The sequence below is a fragment of the Rhineura floridana genome, chromosome 1 (assembly GCF_030035675.1).
Source record: "Rhineura floridana isolate rRhiFlo1 chromosome 1, rRhiFlo1.hap2, whole genome shotgun sequence".
NCBI classification, from domain to species: Eukaryota; Metazoa; Chordata; class Lepidosauria; order Squamata; family Rhineuridae; genus Rhineura; species Rhineura floridana.
In genome coordinates, this window is record NC_084480.1 from 263,783,498 (window position 1) to 263,803,719 (window position 20,222).

The 20,222-nt window shown below is 40.6% G+C and overlaps 1 protein-coding gene across 8 annotated transcripts in view; it reads right to left on the minus strand.

The window, feature by feature from the left end:
• ASPH (aspartate beta-hydroxylase) overlaps window positions 1-14,895 on the minus strand; it is a 169,516-nt gene extending 154,621 nt beyond the window's left edge. For 3 of the 8 annotated variants that reach the window (XM_061599833.1, XM_061599809.1, XM_061599771.1), the window contains exon 1: window positions 14,628-14,893. In XM_061599833.1, coding sequence (XP_061455817.1) covers window positions 14,628-14,682 — 55 coding nt within the window. In that variant the 5' untranslated portion in view covers window positions 14,683-14,893. Of the gene's footprint in view, window positions 1-14,627 lie in introns of all 8 variants that reach the window. The other 5 variants (XM_061599843.1, XM_061599781.1, XM_061599800.1 and 2 more) reach the window with 4 other exon arrangements.
• Between the last annotated feature and the right edge of the window lie 5,327 nt (window positions 14,896-20,222).

The window sequence follows — 20,222 nt, forward strand, 5'->3', positions numbered from 1 at the left end:
TACTAGAGAAGCAAAACAGAACAGATTTTTTAAAAAGATGACTACAGGAAAGCATGCCACAGTGACTAAATTCTAACAGCATTAAACCTTCTGTACAAGCTCAAACAAAAAAGTCAGGGCACAAAGCTTGTCTGTGCAATTGGGGACCAGCCAAACACATTTCCATGATGCTGACATTAAGCGATCACGTGACATTTTGGAGAGTTTATATCTAATCTATAAACATGACTATACACATCTTAAACTACAGTTACAGAATAGCAATATCAGAGACATTATGTAGCTACTAAGGATGGTGCAGCACTGGCAGCACTGGAAGCCACAGCTGGTAACCTGTCAACACACAACCACTGCTATCAGAATTCCAAAATAACAAGAAACAGATAAAGTTTAATTATCAATTATCCTGTAAAGAGTAAAAAAAAAAGTCACATGCAGCTATGCTTCCTTTTCATTCACTGTTTGCAAACCAAGCTTTGAACACTAATATAATGGAGTACAGGCCAACACTTATATTTATAAACGCACTGCAGCCTTAGTTTTTAGCCCTCCTCAAGCAGGAAGTTTTGTAAATAATCCCTTTTCTATTTTTTCCTCTATCCATCTTCTTTCCGATGGCTTTTTTAGAAAACAGACATTAAGACTACACCCACACATACACATACAGCCTACTTGTTGAATTCCAGCCTAAATAGGAAAGGCTGTCAGCACTTTCGGAAGATCTACAGGCTTGGATTCCAATGGGCTTTAGAAGTGTGTTCCAAAACTGAAGAGCAGCCACTGAATAATTGTCTACAATACTAACGGTAAAGAAGGGGAAAATAATGATTCAAATAGGCTACAGTTCAGTACACAGCAAAAGTGACAGCATTATGGGACACACCACACTTCCTGTAAGGTAGAGTGCAACAGCTCTTAGGCAAAAACTGCCTGAAAACACCTCAACAATTCTCTCTTCAGGAAGATACAGCATTTGTTTTCTAACAGCCAGATCTAAATATACTTGATAAGGTTTAGAAATTGAGGTTTAGCAAGTTGACCTACATAAAAACTCTGTAACTTCATTGCCTTGAAACTATAAACCACACATACATACATTTATTGACTTTAGATAAATTGGAAAAATCACCAATGTAAAGTTTAAAACAATTTTAGAGAGTAACAGCAAGCAGAAGACAACCTCTTTACCCTGGACTTTGACACCTGATATATATATAAATATATATGCAATTTTAGGTTGTTTTTAACTGTTTTTAATTATGTATTTTTAAATTGTTGTGACCCTCTGGGGCCTCTAAACAACAACTTAAAGCAACTCCACTAGGCTGCTACAACAGTACAAATTGGGCAAAATATTAAGGTCTTCCCTGGTGTTCTTTGGCTATATATACTTGAGGAAACAGATGTGCATTTCTCCCAAAACATATTTTGGCAAACAATTTCCCCTAATATATTATTTTTGTAAGTTATTTTCAATGATGTATGCCTTATTATGCACACTTTTCCATAACATGTGCATTTTCTATATATTTTTTGGTTGGAGAAGTGCATCACAAAATCCAGAGAAGTGTGAACTTCGAAGAATAGTTGCATTTCGGTTCATGTATTGTTTCAGAAAGAGCAAATTAGGCAGTTCACATGAAAATGAGAACTAAACTGAATTTCTCCCCCATCCCTACTCAGGCCTCAGAGCCCTCTTCGGGCAGAGAAGGAAGCATTCAAGAGTAACCCTGGAAACTGAAATTGGAAGATAGCATGAATCCTCTAGATTGGCTTGCACTGGCAGAAATAACCAGAGCTTAACCTTCTACCTTAAGCTTGTCAACAGAACTACTGTATCTTCGTATTTTGCGTTTCAGGCACCAACCTCAAGCTTGCCTCACTCAAGTTCCAGCCAATGGTCTTTGGGACCCCCCCCCCCGAGCTGGAGGACACTCCCTCCAAGTCTAGATTCAGGTATGGTCCTAGCCTGGCCTTGACATAGGCAAATCTCCACAGATAGAATTATAACTTTAAAATATCCTATGAATCTCACTGGCTTCTGTATACAAAGTTGGTGCAAGTAACTACCATCCCAAGAAAGCTGCCAGAAACTTTTAACATGGTAGTGTTCTACATAGCATCCATAACTTCTGAAACTCCTTCATCTATCAGCTTACATTGTGCAACAGTTCATCCCTTGCACCACCCAGGAATGTGTAATGCTAATATAAAAACACTTCATACAACTGGGTAGTTAGTTTGTATAGTATTTTCAAACATTACACTTGCTGCATGAAGCACAACCATTCAGTGGCTTGTGTGATGTGGCTGTAACACTTGCACAATGTTCTTAACAAGGTCCTTAACCACATGTCAAAAACAATACAAAATCACATTTTGACCTTGAGAGTTATCTTGAGGGTGGTTCAGGTATTGTCCTACCCGAAGTCAAGAAATCCCGTCTCAGACGCGGCTGTGATTTTTTTTCTCTTTTTATTAACGTTACAGTTACATCAAAAGCAGTGCACCTCATTAACCTGGCTATGCTTCCTAGGAAATTTTCCTTGACTAACTCTGACTAAGCATGATGCTGCAGAGCCACAATGTTGACTCAGCAACGACCCCCCACACACACACATCCCCTTGAGAAGGCTTGTCAAGAACTGTGCATCAGGGCTGTGGAGTCGGAATGTCAAACCTTCGACTCCAACTCCTCTATTTTTCTACTGTCCGACTCCGACTCCTTCATAAATGGCAAATATATATTAATTTTTCTACTGTCTGACTTCGACTCGACTCCTTCATAAATGGCAAATGTATATTAATGTATTAATATTAATGTATAAATATTAATATTAATTTTATTTTGAAGTCGGAGTCTACATTTCTACCGACTCCGACTCCACCCAAAATTGCTTCCGACTCCACGACTCCGACTCCACAGCCCTGCTGTGCATGGCAATTTTATTTCATTTACTCAAGCGCAGCACTTTATAGCTTTGCATACCAACTGTTTTGCACATTTTCTGTCCATACTAAAATATTTTTAATTTTGAAGACCATACACATTCTTGCATGTAGAATTATTTTCATGTATTACCAATATTTTTCATTTGTTCCAAAAGGTATTAATGAAGTGATGTCTCTTTACAACAACCTTGTATTTAATCACTTGCCTATTCACTATAGACAACGTGGGGCTGCCTTTGAAGACTGTTCGGAAACTTAAACTGGTACAAAGAGCTGCAGCCAGAGTATTAACAGGGGCTGGTTACAGGGACCATATACTGGACCACTGGCTGCCAGTTTGTTTCCGGTCACAATTCAAAGTGCTGGTTTTGACCTTTAAAGCCCTATACGGCCCAGGTCCAGCCTATTTGTCAGACCGTATCTCCCTATATGAGCCTGCCCGGGCCCTGAGATCTTCAGGAGAGGCCCTTCTCTCAGTCTCAACACCCTCGCAAGTGCGATTGGTGGGGATGCGAGATAGGGCCTTTTCGGTGGCTGCTCCTAGGCTCTGGAACTCCCTTCCTAGGGAGGCACGAATGGCCCCCTCCTTGCCGTCCTTCCGTCGGCAAGTAAAGACTTTTTTATTCCGACAGGCTTTTGGGATAGAAGGTGTTTAGGATTGGGCTTTACAAGGCTTGTTTTATTGTTTTACATTATCATCTGTATTATTTTAAATTGTTTTTAGATTTTTAAGTGCCTTTTATGGTTTTAAGGTTGTGCATAGTTTAATTGTATTTTAATTGTATGTTTTCCTATGTTTTTAACTACACGTAGTTTTATTTGTAAGCCGCCCTGAGTTCCAGTTTGGAAAAAGGGCGGGGTAAAAATAAAGTTTCAATTTCAATTTCAATTTCAACAAGGAATTGTATGTAGGCAAGGCTTGCCAGAGCAAGCACAGACCAGTCTATCCCTCCCTCAAGTAGCCCAGGTCCTTATGCTGGGTGTAGAGGAGAGGAAGTCCCCTTCCCCACCATGCCTCGCATGGAAACCAAGCCTGCAAAAACCAAAAGCAAAAACAAAATTACTAACATACTTTTTTTTACTTATAAGAGGATCTGTCAGAAGACTCATGGAAACACACCATCTATTAGCACCAGGCTAGTAAAAATGTTTGCAGGCTAAGCAGTTTTGTACGCTTATTTACAAGGCCGCTTTATAGTGTACGGGTTTGTAACACTGCCCTCTACTGAAAGCAAATATCAAGGTTGCTCCAAGGGGACGTAATGCTAGGTATCAAGAGTCTGAGGGTAGAGATACACTCACTGTTTTGTCTGTTCCAGTGTGTCACCACATCTCTTTTCTGAAAACAGGGGCACACAATGCTAGTCAAACCCCACCGCTTTTTACTCTAAAACCTGGTGGGATCAACTTGAGTACATTTTTTTTAATTCACTTCAGAGATTTTGCAACTGATCGGCAGATCAACCCGTTCCCCCTCCAGGTGTGGCCATTGGAAACTCTTTGCTGTAGGTGACTAGCATGCTCACAGCCTGACACAGTTGAAGGGTGAATGCAGGCAGATGCATCTTGAACAGTGAGGTCACTATACAAATTGTTCCTGCTGGCGGGCCAAGATTAGTCTGTGAGGCAGAGGTTCCTCATCCCTGTTCTAAATTTCAACTGGATGACCTTTACTGGCATGTTAGATCTCAATCATACTGATTTAGTACATCGTTATATTATTAGAAGAAACTTGAGGACATAAACAAATCTTTAGGTTTCATCCCAATGTTCAAATCCTCCATTTGAACACAAAAGCAGGCATTCTGGGAGGCATCCAACTAAATTCTTAGCACAATGATTATCACTAGTGCAACAGGATTTTCCCTCACTCCTCCCGCTATGCAATCCCCAAATCTGCTCTGGAGGGTGGGGTGAAACCCAGAACAAATTTAGGGGGCATGGGGGTGGGGAGAAATCCTTGCGCTGATGGAACGTTCATCTTAGCGATATATTGAATACAACCCTCTGTGTACATTACTTTAAAATATTTATATACCACTCTTCGTCTGAGTACTATCAGAGCAGTACACAAAAATACAAACAATATAATGATAAAACGTATTAAAGCAACAAACCACTATAAAATTCTGCCCACTGTAGGCAGGAATATATCTTATTCTAAGATGGGAGTTAGTAGCCTGAAAAGGCCTGGGTAAAATGTATTTCAGGGGAAGGGGGAATTCTACAGAGCAGGCACCACCATCACTTCCACTGCATACTGCATACTGTGGCTCAGCTAATGGTGGCACCACCATGACCAAATACATTTTCTTTGTACATCCAAGATTTCCATTCCTCTTACAGTAAGGGTTTATATCACTGAAGACAAAAAAGAAAGAGACTAACAGTTGTGTGTTGAAAGCCTCTTCATGTGGCTTGTACAAAATAAGCCGAACAGGAGAAACAGGAGAACACTTACAACACAGGATGGTTGTCAATCATATTTTCACACTATCATAATTTTCTTCCCATATTATCTTGCATTCATTATCTGTATCCCACTGTTGTAACTTATGAGTAAATGCCTCAAACCCAAGTAGCACTATGAAATAGGAGTCCTGTGTGATCACATAATTACACAGTATTTCCAAATACACCCTTAAGGGAGAGAAAGGATAAGTTGCATCAACAGCCCTTAGGTTTGACTTTTGTCCAACATAAAGTTTGCTCAATGTGGTCAAAGCTTTTAATGCTCTATTTTAATGCATCACTATGACCCTTTAGCATGCAAGGAGACTGCAAAGCTATTCATTTCATTGTACAACAAGTGTGCACCTTGCAATTTTCAGCTATGAAGGTGTGCTCATACAGCCTGGAACAAGAGCCTGGCACTCCTGCTCGGGCTAGGGGAGGAATTTCAGAATGGGGGCGGGGGGGCAGGGAGAGAGAAATCATTCTTCTTTCAAACTCCTTTGAGGCCTCCTTCTCTTGCTATGCTAAAAGGATCAGGTGGCAGGTGATAGGGATGGGAGTGAGACCCTGGCCAAATAAAGCTCGTCAGAGTAGACAACAATGGGCTAGACGGACAAATGGTCTGACCTGGTATAATACAGCTTATGTTTTATTTGAATGAATACTGCCAGTTGCCCCAGGACTACAGAAAAGACAGGAGGCACACTCTGGTCTCTGTCATGGGCCAGGGGACCAAGGGCCACAAGTTGCTTGCTCTCACAGAAAAAAAAAGGGAAGACAACAACATTCTGCCCCCATCCAACAGGCAGAGGAACAGAAGCTGCAGCAGCAAGTATGCTTTCATCCCCCACCACAAACTTCAGCTTCTACTTGCATTGGCACTACAGAACTGAAGGAAGGTATGTTCTACCTCCATCCATCAGCCAAAGTGTGTAAATATGTGAGCTTTTGGTTGTTTATTATTATAAGTAAGTACCTTGAAAATCATTTGATTAAAAGGCAAAATATAAATATTCAAAATAATGAATAAGGTTTAAAATAGAATTCTATTGTTAAGTATTTACTTGTTTTCAAATAAAGAACACCATTCCAAAACCACACCTCTCATTAGTAGTTTTCTTTAAATACAAGCATTAGACAAATCTTTAACTCTGCAAGTAATAGCTGCAGGAAAGGTTGTAATACAGCTACTTCAACACAGAATGCTGTTCTTTTATCCAGGGCTGGAAAAATCAGATATAATTGTCATCATGTGCCTAAAGGTATGTTGCTGATTAGAAATTCAAAGCATTTATTAAATCTTGTTCGTAGCTAGAGCCTCTGGTGCTGGTATCTATTAATTTGAAAGATTTTCCAGCCCTAGTTGTCTAATTTTACAGCATTTTTTGAAAACACACACACACAAGAACTTTTCATGCAGTAAGTCAATCCATGAGTTGGTTACAAAATAAACAGCTTTATCAGGCACAGCAGTCTTGTCACACTTTACCAGTTTATGATGTTCATCAGGAAATCACTTTGGTGCAAGGAAAATCTCACTGCACAAATGTCCTATAATGAAGAACCCAATAAACCATTAGTATGAGATGTACTTATATGTTTACAAGGGGAAAATAGTATTGGTTTAGAAGGGAAAAATCAGAGAACTATCAAAATGTGCATTATTTCACATGGTATAGGAAATTGCCAAGAAAAGATGCAAGGTTCTTCATTAAGACCAAGTAGGCCTTCATTGCATTGAATCTGTTTGTTCTAAAGAGAACTGAACACCATGAAGCATGGTATGTCTTCATCATATAGAAGGAATCTTGATCTTAATCTAACTTTAGGACAGTACACTATGAGAACTCTACATGGATTCTACTGCAGAGAAACTTAATATACTCTTAATAGTAACACTATAGGATTTATGACTACAACCACTCTGAACTCCCAGACTCTGAATTTTCATTTTTTTAAAAAGTCTCTAGTCCTCCTTCAAAGAAAATTATGGAGCAAAACATGCATGTACCCTTCTAAACAATTTCTGTGAGATGAACTAGCCTGGCTGTTCCTGCCTTTAATGCTTTTTAGCCAATGAGCAAATTCAGAGCTGTGATTGACAAGTGAGTTGCTTGAACACCATGAGACAGAACCCCTGTTGTCCTAACGGGCTGATGTTGTCCCCTCCCCTTTAGTGCACTTTTCCTGCTTCTGACACATTTTAGTCCTTGGAATCTCCATAGTTTGTCCTTCTTTTCATCTGAGATCATGTATTCCCTAGGAGTTATTTTCTGCAAATACTACAACACAATAGGTGCAGGTAGATGTTACAGAAACTCCCCCCTCATGACAAATGCAAAATGTGGATATTTTGCTTAAGTATGTCCTTTCTTGGTATGCAGGAGTTAAAGACCAGGAACTCATAAGAATGTACTGTATCATATCTTACAGTACAACAGTATACACATCTACTCAGAAGTAAGTCTCTGTGTTTAAAGGGGTTTACTCACAGGTACGTTAGTACAGGACTGCTGCCCAGGCTTTGGCTTACAGTATGCACTGGGAAAAGCACAGTTCTTGTGCCATTAACAGCCATGTAGCAGGCAGAAATTCAACAGGTCAGGTTCCATACTTGACCATTGTATGGAAATACAGTTCTGGGGGAAAATTTCACAAAAAATGGGGTGGGTTCTAAACATTTACATCTGAGGTGTCAAAAGCCAGGGTAAAGAGATATGTCTTTAGCATCCACTGAAAACTGTACAGTGAAGTTGCTGGATGCCCCTCTGTAGGGAGGAGTTCCACAACTCAGGGACTACAACAGATAATGCTCTCTCCTAGGCCACCACCCCAAAGCTTCTGAGGGTGGCAGAACTACCAAAAGGGACTTTAAACACTAATGTGAGCAACTTAAATTGGGCCCGGAAACAAAATGTGAAATCTAAACAGAACCCCAGCTAGTAATCTGGCCGCTGCACATTCTGTTCACATACTGTCTATCAGACATTTTATTATATGCATGGACACTGATTTATTTCTGGGCACTCCACTCCACCAGCAAAAGAAAACACACATTTGCATATGATACAAAACATATGACACAAAGTGGCTTGTTTTGAGAGTGGGTTAGAGGGCCCAATCCATATGCTGTACAAGGCCCAGACAATCCTGTTGGCACCCAAACCCTTGGCCTAATTTTATGAGGCGCTCCTTACACTGCAGGTCCACTCACACTGTCCACCCCATTGGGATAATTTCTTCCACTGTGTGTGTATGCATGTGAGACAGAGAAGGAAGGAAGAGGAGCTGCTAAATAGTGAGTGGGGGGGGCTGTAATGAGCTGTGGGGTGGGGGAGCCTGGAGAAAGCAAAGGAGGGTGGAAATCAGTTTTTCTGAATATTTTGTGCAATTCTGTAAATTTAAGTGTTTCTTTAGAGTGTTCAAAAGACATAGCAGACAAATAAATCCCTTACTAATCAAACGGGTAGGATGAAGGAGTCCATAAAACCCAAATATTAGGGACTTCCCTTTAGCAGACAGACCACTATACAAATGTACTTGTACCTGGCAGCAGAGTGAAAAAGAGATGAAATGAGAAGGCAAGCATTAGTGCTCATGGAAAGAGATGTGCTACAATATCAGAAAATGGCTTGGCAAAGAGCTTAAGAAGCAATTTAATACCAGCATATATTTACTGCATTGCAAAGGTTCTTTAAGACCCAGATGGAACAAGAACTGCAAGTATAAGGTGCTTTTTACATTGAAGCAGAACACACTATTGCCCCATCTGAAAAAGTAGCAGAGGACATAATACAGGTTTGAGTAAATTGCATTGGTTTGCCAATATGAAACATATAACTAAGATTATAAAAATCTACAACTATGATGCAGGCTAGTTTTAATTTTTAAAAGTCCATCATCACTGAAAAACTAAAGGTACATGCTTCAAGAATGAAAAAGCTATTTACTAATGAAAAGCAACAGTGAGCTTATAAATGAACATTATTGTTTTCCGTTGCCAAGCATGCAAAAAGTCACTATATTCAGTTCCAAGTAAAACCTATCAGCCACATAAATCAGGGGTGTGTCTGAGCTCTTGACACATTTCTTTTCAGCTTTGATATAAGAAGAGCCCTGCTGGATCAGACCAAAGACCCAGCTACTCCAGGATCCTGTTCTCACAGTGGCCAATGAAATGCCCATGGGAACCCCACCAGCAAGACATGAACACGAAAGCACTTTCCCCATTTTCACTCCCCAGGAACTGATATTTAGAAGCATACCATCTCCGGTACTAAAGGTAGTACAAAGCCATCATGGATAGTAACATGTTTTACTTTTGATCCGTCCCTGACAATCCCTAACATGGAGTTTGCCTTTTTACAGCCACCACACACAGGATTGACATCTTCATATAGCTAACCACAATCCCCAAGATCTCTTTTCTTGTCAGTCATCACCCCGTCGCTGTATATGTGATTTAGGTTTTTTTGCCCCCATATGTATCACATTAAGCTTGTTTACACTGAATTACATTTGTCATTTTAATAGCCATTCATCCACATTAGAGAGATCCTTTTGGGGCTGCTTGCAATCCCTTTTTCTTACCACTCTGAATGATTTGATGACACTAACCTTGCCACCTCACCTATAATTCCAGGTCATTTATGAACAAGTTAAAAAACAAAAGTCCCAGTACAGATTCTTGGAGTTTCCCACTTCTTACGTTCCTTCATTGGGAGACCTGACAATTTACTCCTACTCTCTCTTTCTTGTTCCTTAACCAAGAGGCATAAAAGGACCTGTCCTCCTGAGCTTACTTAGGACTCTTGGGTGAAGAACTTTATCGAACGTTTTTAAAAAGTTTACATACACAATATCCAAGTAAGTTCAACTCAGAGTAGACCCACTGAAATTTATGTATCCAAGTTAGTCTTGTCTATCAGTTTCAACAGGTCTGCTCTGAATAGGACTGATATTAGATACAACCCAATGACTACTTCATCACCCCTATTTGTATTTTTATTTACACACTCAAAGAACTCTAAAGGTTAGTGAGACAGAACTTACCTTTGTGGAATTTCTTCAGTTAGACTTGTTTTTCTATATGCTTGGGAATTCTATCTTCAATAATGCTCTCTATCAGTGTTCCCACAACAGATGTTAAGCTAACTTGCCTGTAATTTCCCAGATCCCCACTGGATCCATTCTGAAAAACTGGTGTTAACATTAAGTATTTCCAGTCCTCAGGTACAGAGGCTGAACTTAGATTTTTCTAATTGAAGATCAGCAATTTCAGATTGGAGTTCTTTAAGAACTTTTGGCTGGATACCATCTGGACCCAGTGATATTTTGCATTCTTAATTTGTCAATATGTCCGTGAATTTTGTCCCGTCGCTACTATTTGCCTCAGTTCCTCAGACTTCCTTCCTGAGACACAGGGATCTGTTCATGTAACATTATGTTTCATAGCTTAACTACGTGTTACACACGTGTTTAATTAAGCCCTAGTGATGGGTTTTTGTACAAAAACCTAGTGATGGTTTTGGGAGGAGAAAAATTTGAGCAGAGGACAAGGTATGTGCACATACTGAAGTTTGAATCACCAAGTCACCAAGTTCTTAACCTTGAAATCATCCTAGCTCTATGGTTTGTGTATCTAAATGATGTGTAGTGAATGCAGAGATACAGATTTGATGCCTGGAAGGAGTAATGAAGTAGTAGTGAGCAAACAAACTAAATCTTAATCTGGACAAGAAAGAAGTGATTCTGGTTAGTAGAGGTGACCCATGAATAATGGTTCAACCAGTGTTAGATAAGGTAGCACTCCCCTTGCAAACTCAGATTTGTAGTTTGGGGATTCTTCTGGGCCTGGCCTTGGATGCTCAGGTGTCAGCTGTACCCAGCTTTTGTTGCTACAACAGCAATACCCATTCCTGGAGGCTGCAAACTTGGCCCAGATGGTACATGCCATAGTTACATCTTGTCTGCGTTACTACCAGGGTTGATAAAAATAAATGTTTTTTTAACATGGATGGATGAAATAAGCACCAACCAAAATGTTCCATTTGCCATCAAATCTTGCAAACAGCTCACTCACCAAATTGCTCGTTAGGATGAATATACAAATTAATGCTCTAAATTGTACACATACTAACTAAGAAATAAATTCAACTGATCTCAACAGAACTAACTCTGAAATAAATACACATATGGCTGCCATTCTAAGCATACTTACTTGGAAGTAAATGGCAATGAATCATTTGTGACTTGCTTGTCAATGAACACAATTAGGACTGGGCTGAAAGTTTCCGTCAAGCTAAAAATATTCTTCCTTGTCACATAAGAAAAGAGATGCTACAATTATCAACTGTGAGCTGCTTAACAAAAATCATGGCAGAAAAGCACACTGGCCACATTAAGAAACTGAAATAAAAGAAAAACATGTCAGCTAACATCCCATGTCATCACCTAAAGAAACAAAATATTCCTAATTTCCACAAATCCTCCATCCCAGTCCAGAATATATTTAGTTGGAATAAAGTCATATTTTGAGAACTGATCATATTTATTGTTTACAACCTTTAAAAAACAGAATACTTTTATTCAGCACCCCAAATACATGCATTTGGCCAAAAAATAAAAATCTAAAGTTATTCATACTAAAACAAGCCACACATCTATCTGACCTCTTATCACTAACCACAATTTATTATAGAGAGTTCGTTCCTACATGTATTCTGCAAGTTAAAGAGAACCATTCATTTCTCTGCCACTAAAATGTCAGTACAGAGGAAGAAGGGGAGGGGGCTGATTCAAAAGCAGCAACTGATGTAAACCATCTGGTCATACCTCTCTATCTTTTAATGGGCAATTGACACGTAAACACTGGAAGAGATGAGGGAGTAACCAAACAGAAGAAGTGAAAATACCTTACTGGCAAGGATACAAGTCTTCCAAGGGATACAATTAAGAGAAGATATTTTATACTTGCACATGAAACTTGATGCTTCCAGACTACAGGCTATGGACTACAATGCTGATTTAACTAAATAACACTACAAAAGATTATGGGGTAGATTATCATGTACCAGTTTCCAGAAAATGTATCCAGCATTCAGTCAGCTAACCACCCTCATTGCATGATGTAGAAAAATCTTTTTTTCTCACCCTTACCCCCCTAACAAAGCAGTACTCTACAAAGCCTATACCACATCGTTTTGGACTCACAACAAAATTCCTCCATGAAATTCAGTGTAGTGTCCAGCAGAACACCAGATAATTGGTGTTGGACAAACAAAAAAACTCTAGAACCAACAATCAGAGCATCTACTACAGATTCTCACAGATAACTAGCTACACTAGCAATGCACCTCAAAATAGTGTATTGTCTAAAATGGGCACTCTTACCTGCATGATCAATGGGATTTCTAAGTAAATTTTTTAAGGACTGAATTGTAATACAGTACTACTATTTCACTGCAGGTTTATGCAACACCACCAGAAAAATGTGCTCATTCCACAGAAAAGTTAAAATTTACTATGTTTTAACTTGGGTAGTATTCACTTCAAACAAATTGATTGCCACTTTACCACTTTGAAATAGATTCTTCAGGGATCTTCCACACTATTTAGTGCAGGATACAACACAAAACAATTCCATGGCAAGACAGTAGTCACCAGAAGCATCTAACAACCATCTTTTTAGTGACATCCACACCATACATTTAAAACACATGATTTCCCCCAAAGAATCCTGGAAACTGCAGTTTACCCCTCACAGAGCTACAATTCCCAGCACCCTTAAACTACACTTTCCAGGATTCTTTAGGGGAAGTAATTATGGAATGATATGTGTGACGAGGTGCGCCTGGCGCCAACACTGTTATCTTTTCGGCACCAGGTCAAGACTTTTCTCTTCTCCCAGGCATTTTAGCATGTCTTTTAAATTGTTTTAAATTTTTAAATTGTGTTTTAAATTGTTTTTAAAAGATGTGTTTTTAAATTTGTATACTTGTTTTAATGTTTTTAGTTACTGTAAACCGCTCAGAGAGCTTCGGCTATGGGGCAGTATATAAGTACAATAAATAATAAATAAATAAAGTAGTGTGCTTTCAATGCATGGTGCATATGCAGACAAAGAAAAAATACCTGTATGAAATACTTTGCAAAACAGAGCAGAATTTTATGTAATAAAACACAGTAACACACTCTGAGCATAATGCAGACCCCCTTGCATTATTGGACGATAATCCCCCAAGAAAAGGCTGCACTAGCTCCTCCTCATGGATCCTGGAGATGATCCACAACTGGGCTGTGAATGGAGCAGAGCTGCAGCATTACAGAAAGCACTGGCAATTGATAGGAAAAAAAGTGGGAGAAGGAAAGGGACAGAAAGATTTAAGAGTCGGGAGAGTTCACACATGCCTGCACATCACCTCATCAGTCAACCTTTAATCTGTGTTAGCTCCTGTGTGAAGTAACCATTTCAGCCCCAATCTTTTATTGTCAAGGCTTGGTACATGTTTACTCAGAAGCAAGTGTCCTGAATTCTTTGGTATTTTACTTCAGTGTGCATAGGTTTGGAAGCCCTGAAGCACAATCTTATGTCTCTTTATGTGGAAGTAACACCAACTCCCAGATAAGTGCACGCAGAACGGCAGTCTCTAAAGTTGAATCTCCCAGTACAGGGGTGTGATCTGTGTACTTAGTGGAAGAGGAAAGAAATAAAGCGAGGCTCCTGGCATTGCGCGTCTCTACCCTGTGTGTAATCAAGGAGGAGGTCACAGCCGAAGGGATTAGCCAGCGCTCCAAGAACTTGCAGCTGAAGCTCTCCAGGAGATGAAATCCTGGGTTCCATTTTATTTCCCCTGCCCCTTATCCCTGCGCTGTACGCACCCCTTTCTCCCATTCCTTCTACAACAACAGAAGGGAGACGCATCTAAGACACGGGCCGCAGAGGACCAGAGCTGGCATTTATGGACTGGTGCCTTGGGACAGTCAGCAAATTCACAGGTGCGGATGGGTGAAAGCGAACTTCAGGGCGCCGATTTCGAAACGCGCGGCGGTGACAGTAGGCAGAGCCCCAGCCCCACCCACCTGGCACCTCTGGGCAAAGCTCAGCAGGTTCTCCAAACCTTGAGCCCCAGAAAGGAGGAGGAATGCGCATCAGTTTTCCCCATAACATCCTCCCGGTCTCGGCTACGATGCAGGCCCAGCTGGGCGGCCGTTATACTGACCTCTCCTGGCTCCAGGGCTGGGACTGCCACTTTTGGGGGTCTTGCGCGGGGCCATGACACCTCCTGTCAGGTAACGCCGCTAAGGAGAGTAAAGAGAGGTGGAGAGTGGCTCGGGCGCGTTCTCGACGGCAGGGGCGGGGCTGACACGAGGACGACGGCGACAAACACCAACTGAAAGCGGCTCCTCTCTTCTCCACACGCTAACCTGACCCGAGCGGGAGCGCGCTAGCCCAGCCTGGTGACAACATCCGACTGGCAGCCGCATGCAGCAATCCCAAGACAGAGGCGGAGAAAACTGCTCTGAGCTGATTGGTGGGTGGGCGGCAGGGTATGCCGTGGACGCGCGTCCTCGCGCTTTGGCTGTGGCGGTTCTGGGAACTAATCGATTGGAACGTGGCAATATCGAAGGAGAGGAAAGGGGGCGAGGCGGCACCGGTCTGCTTTAGAGCTGCCGAGAAGCTACTGCAGCTTTTTCTCTGTCTCGCTAATGCAAACACAAAGCCGTTTATTAGATTGTGCTGTTGACATAAGCTTTGGTTGACTGGTTTGTGGGCACAAATGCTGATGCTATAATGTGTGCACGTTTATCTGTAAGTCCCATTCAATTCAGCACGATTTGCTTCTGAGGAAAACGTGCATGAGAGGTTTGCTCCAGTAGTTGTGGCTAACTAGGGACGAGCCTATTTTTAGCCTATCCATATTTACTTAGAAGTAAATGTAACCTACTTTAATTGGATTTCCGCTTAAGTAAATTGCAGAGGAGTATAGCCTTATTTGGTAAGGATTTAGACCTGCACCCTTTAACTACGAAGGGTCTCACCCTGACTTTTCAGCTCAGACTCAGCAAAGTCACAGCGTTTTAAGGCATATCTCCCTGCCATACCCCAGCTGATTATCCATTGTTTCAGCTCCTTTTCCAAATTCTAGATGGATTACACGTCTAACACAGGAAATGCTGTGATTCGAATCTAGGAACTTGTTATGGGAAATTTCATTTAAAAACAAAAAAGTTTTCTGGATATTGTAGTTCTGCAAAGCAAATATGCATAACTTTGTGGCCTCAACAAATAAGGGTTTATTGAAATGTTGCATGCTTGTTTTTAAATAAATGTCATATTCACACTGTACACTTAAAACACATGGCTTCCCCCAAAGAATCCTGGGAACTGTAGTTGACCCCTTGCAGAGCTACAATGCTCAGCACCCTTAACAAACTACAATTCCCCAGATTCGTTGGGGAAGCCATTTATTTAAATGTTGTGACCAAAGGTTCTGAATGTTCTTGGGTTGGGGGTGTTGAGGGAAAATTGACATTTTGAACTGCTTTTTTTGTGTTGCCTTTCTAAGCAGGTTTGGAGAGGGAAACAAGTCTAAGTGAACGACTTTGTGCATATATTCTTTGGAATTACCAGTCAAGATATTAGAATAAGACTAGCCTAGTATGATTCAAATCATTGAGCGATGTAAGCAACTTTAATTAGTATTGGGCTTGTTTATTGGTAAATCAAAAGGAGGTTAACCATTACACACATTGAAAATACCCCTCCCATCAATGAGGCCTTTGTAACTAGAAAACTTGTTTGTGTGTTCATCAAGATTCTCACTACTTCAATAAAAGCAGTCTCTTTTGTAGTAGTAGTATCTTTATTGTGACTTTTAGCCATAGGCCTTACGCACATATTAAATAGTATAAAAGAGAAAACAATTAACTATATTAATACAGATATTCATAACATAATAAGAAACATCAATTAGCTATATCGAGCAGGGATTCTTTGGCAAAGGCCGCTCTCAATTTTTGGGCGGCGAGCGCGAAATTAGCGACTGCAAGAGTCATTAGATTAAAATTGTCAGAAAGGAGCATGTTAATCATCTCACAATCAGTACAAGGCGCTAAAAGATCTAAAAAAAATTAAAAAACTTTCGTCTAGGATCTTCGTAAAGTGGGCAGTGAAGTAGATAATGAGCTAGCTCCTCTACTGCTTTACATCCATAAATACATTGGTGTTGGACCAATGGAGTGCCGTTGTATCGTCCCTCTAAGTAGGCAGTCGGCATAACTTGAAAACGAAGAGCTGTGAATGCTTTCCTGATTGTGGCTCTATCGAGCAAGACAAGATAGTTGGATATGAAATGGTTAAGTTTAAAAAGAGGGTACCAAATGAAAAAGGGGCTGTTACTACTATCAAAAATCCAGTTACGGAGGGCGGCTCTGCTAAGTCCCTTAAGTGTGGCTTGAGGGAGATCATATTTGGAAAGTATTACCTTGCACTCTGTTGCCCAACCACCCGCCTGTAATTGTTCGAGCCAGCATTGTTTGATCAAGGCTGAATCCTCCATATTAGAGATTTTAAGCCAATAGCGTATATAGGCTAAATTGATAAGTGCTGCTAATGAGGGTAAGCCTAACTCCGCCCTGAGGTGGGCAGAAGGAGTCCACTTGGGAAGCCCTAACACTTGTCTCATGAATATATTTTGTGTATATTCTACTCCATATAAAAATTTTGGGAGTATTTTGGTTTTTAATATTTTAATCATGGGGAGGATGAGTTGTCCTCCTTGAGTGAAAAAAAACCTTTTGGCAAGGCCTAAAGCTTGGGAACCGGCTAGAGTCGCTACCTTTAGCTGTGGAGCCCAAGAGAGTCTGTTGGATAAATGAATTCCAAGATATTTAAAGGTGGAAACTTGCTCTATAGGGGCCCCATTTAGTGACCAGTAGTTCTTAGTTTTCATGAATTTGCCACATACCATAATTTTAGACTTGGAATGGTTAATCTTTAAGTTCTGGGAGTCTCTTTTGTATGTATGTCAGATTTGTTGGGACAAATGGAAATCAAGCAAACTTGCCCAACATGGCAGGCTAATAAGGATTAGTATTTGATAACATGGTTTGTCCCATAGTAGGACATGTGAAACTTAAACAGTTGTTTTTCAGCTGAACTAAGTATTCCTTTGAAACACTGAAACTTTCAAAAACTGCATGCTCTTGAATTATAATGTGATTAAAGGGTAAGGTATAAATATTAATAACAAAATTAACCAGCAGTTTTCCTCCCCCTGAAAAAAGTTGCCACGGATGCGAAAGAGAGCTATAGAAGAGGCAGTTGTAACAATAGTGCTTGTTAGCAGAAAGTTGTTGTCTTAGCCCATCAGCAGCCCTTTATGCAATTGTCAAAGTGGCCTTCCAACAATACTATTTCAGAGCTGTGATTATAAGCTCACTTTCAGCTTTAAAAAGCAGGTAGGGTTCACGGATGCCAACGTCTTATAATGCAAACATATAGTGTGGCACAGTGGTTACAGTTTCAGCCTAGGATCTAGGAGACAAGGGTTCAAATCCCCACCCAGCCATGCAGCTGACCTTGGGTTAGTCACACTTTCTTAGCCCAACCTACCTCACATTGTTGCAAGTATAAAATGAGGAGTGGGAAGATCTATGTATGCCACCTTGAGATCCTTGGAGGAGAAGTGGGATATTAATGTAGTAAATACATATTTTTTGTTATTCATAAAGCCTGACTTTTTTTTTGAGTTTCTTTACTGAGTTTCATAAAATGATCTTGGGGATCTATATAGATCTTAAACCTGCAGTATTTCATAGAGATGTTTACAGAACAAGATTGAGATTTAGTATGGCCCTTTGAATAATGAAGTTATTTTCTCATCTGGCTCAGTTCTACTCAGGGTTTCTTCTAACGTTCAGCTAAACATATTTTGTGCAATGTCAAAAAAAATTGCACTGTAAAATAAGTTTTTCTGCAGTTAGCATATGGGATTTAATAAGGAGCTAGGCAGTTTCTAAAAAAGAAATAGATGGCAAAAGACAAAAAGAAATAGATAGTGATGATAAATACTGGCTCCTCTAAAATCTTCATAACCTTATACTACCAGTCAGTGCTTTTTCAGTAAAAAAAAAAAATGAGGTGACTTTACTCATATATTGATACAGTATTGTGGGTGCCAGTGCACAATGGCTGGCTTGGCCTGCAAAAAAAGAGGTGCTGGTAGTCCGTACTGGTGAGTACTGTCATTAAAAAAAACCTAATAGTGTATTATGGGACAAATTACTTGGCTAATTTGTGGGCAGGAAGTGTACCAGCTGCTTGTGCAGTAAGAAAAAAACGCTTAGAATAAGCCTTTGTTGTACTAGTAAGTTAAACATAAAGCTAGCAAGAGAAGAAGCAGGGGTAAGGGGCTGGCAATGGTGCAGTGTGATCCAATATTCATCATTCATTGGCAATCACTCGTGGCCAAGTAAGATTGTCTTCCCAGATAAGGTCTTTAACAGTGGGTCCGTAAGTGACTGTGGAGGCCAATTCTGGATCCACACAGTCTCCCACAGTGAGGACATAGGTTTCCAGATGGAAGATGGTCGCGATGAGGATTTGTTTGACGTGCCTTCCGCTTAGCTCATTTGTACCGTTTGCCCTGTATTCGTGCTTCTTCGAAGTCCATAGCACCTTTGATAATAGCCAACCTTCATTATTTGGGATGTTCATGGGCCAAGACTTCCCAGTTCTAGATGCTCATGTTACATTTTTTTAGATTAGCTTTAAGAACATCTTTAAACCTCTTTTGCTGTCCACCGATATTCTGCTTTGGAAGACAGTGATCAGGCATCCAAACAACATGGCCGGTCCAGTGAAGTTGATGTTGAAGGATCATTGTTTCAACACTGGTGGTCTTTGCTTCTTCCAAAATGCTAATATTAGTCTCTCTGTCTTCCCATGTAATTTGCAGAATTTTCCAGAGGCAGCGTTGGTGGAATCTTTCAAGAAGTTGGGAGTGGTGTTTATAAATAGTCCATGTTTCACAGGCATACAGTAAGGTCGGGAGTACAATGGCTTTGTAGGTAGGTAGGTAAAACTTTATTGCATAGCCATAGGCCATCGCAAGACAAAACACACTCTGCACACTCTCAGAAATAAAACAGTTACATACAAGCCATAATGCATTCAAAGCACACTCTACACACTCTCAGAAATAAAACAGTTACATACAAGCCATATTGCTCCCTGGTTATACCCCATCTTATAAATTATATAGAATGGGCAATCCAGAGGGTACTAAAAGATAAAACGTTGGAGGTGGATCCTATATTCCAGCATACAAGTTGGATTCTGCATATTTTCGGCCAACCCCTAACCCGGGGACCTGACGGCCGACTAGCAAGCCAGCTCCAACTCTGCTAAATACTTCGCCCGTAGCTTCTGCACCGCTAGGGCAAAAAGAGCAACCCTGTACATGATCGTTGGATCTATATCCGAAAGAAGAAAAACGATAGTGGTGTATACCTGGGCTGAGTCGTGTCGGGCCAGCAAACCACTCAGAAATTTAGCCTGAGGATGGAGGTAAAGAGGGCACTCAAGCAGGTAATGGGGTAGATCTTCCACCACGGGAGCTCCACAGATGCAATATCGCTGACACCTAGGGATCTGATTGTAACAGACGGACAATACTGCACTCGGCATCGTCTGAAATCTGAGGGCTCACAATGGCTTTGTAAGTAAGCATTTTGGTCTCCCTGCGAATATCCGGATCCTCGAACACTCTACGCTTCATTCGGGAGAATGCGGCACTCGTAGAGCTCAGATG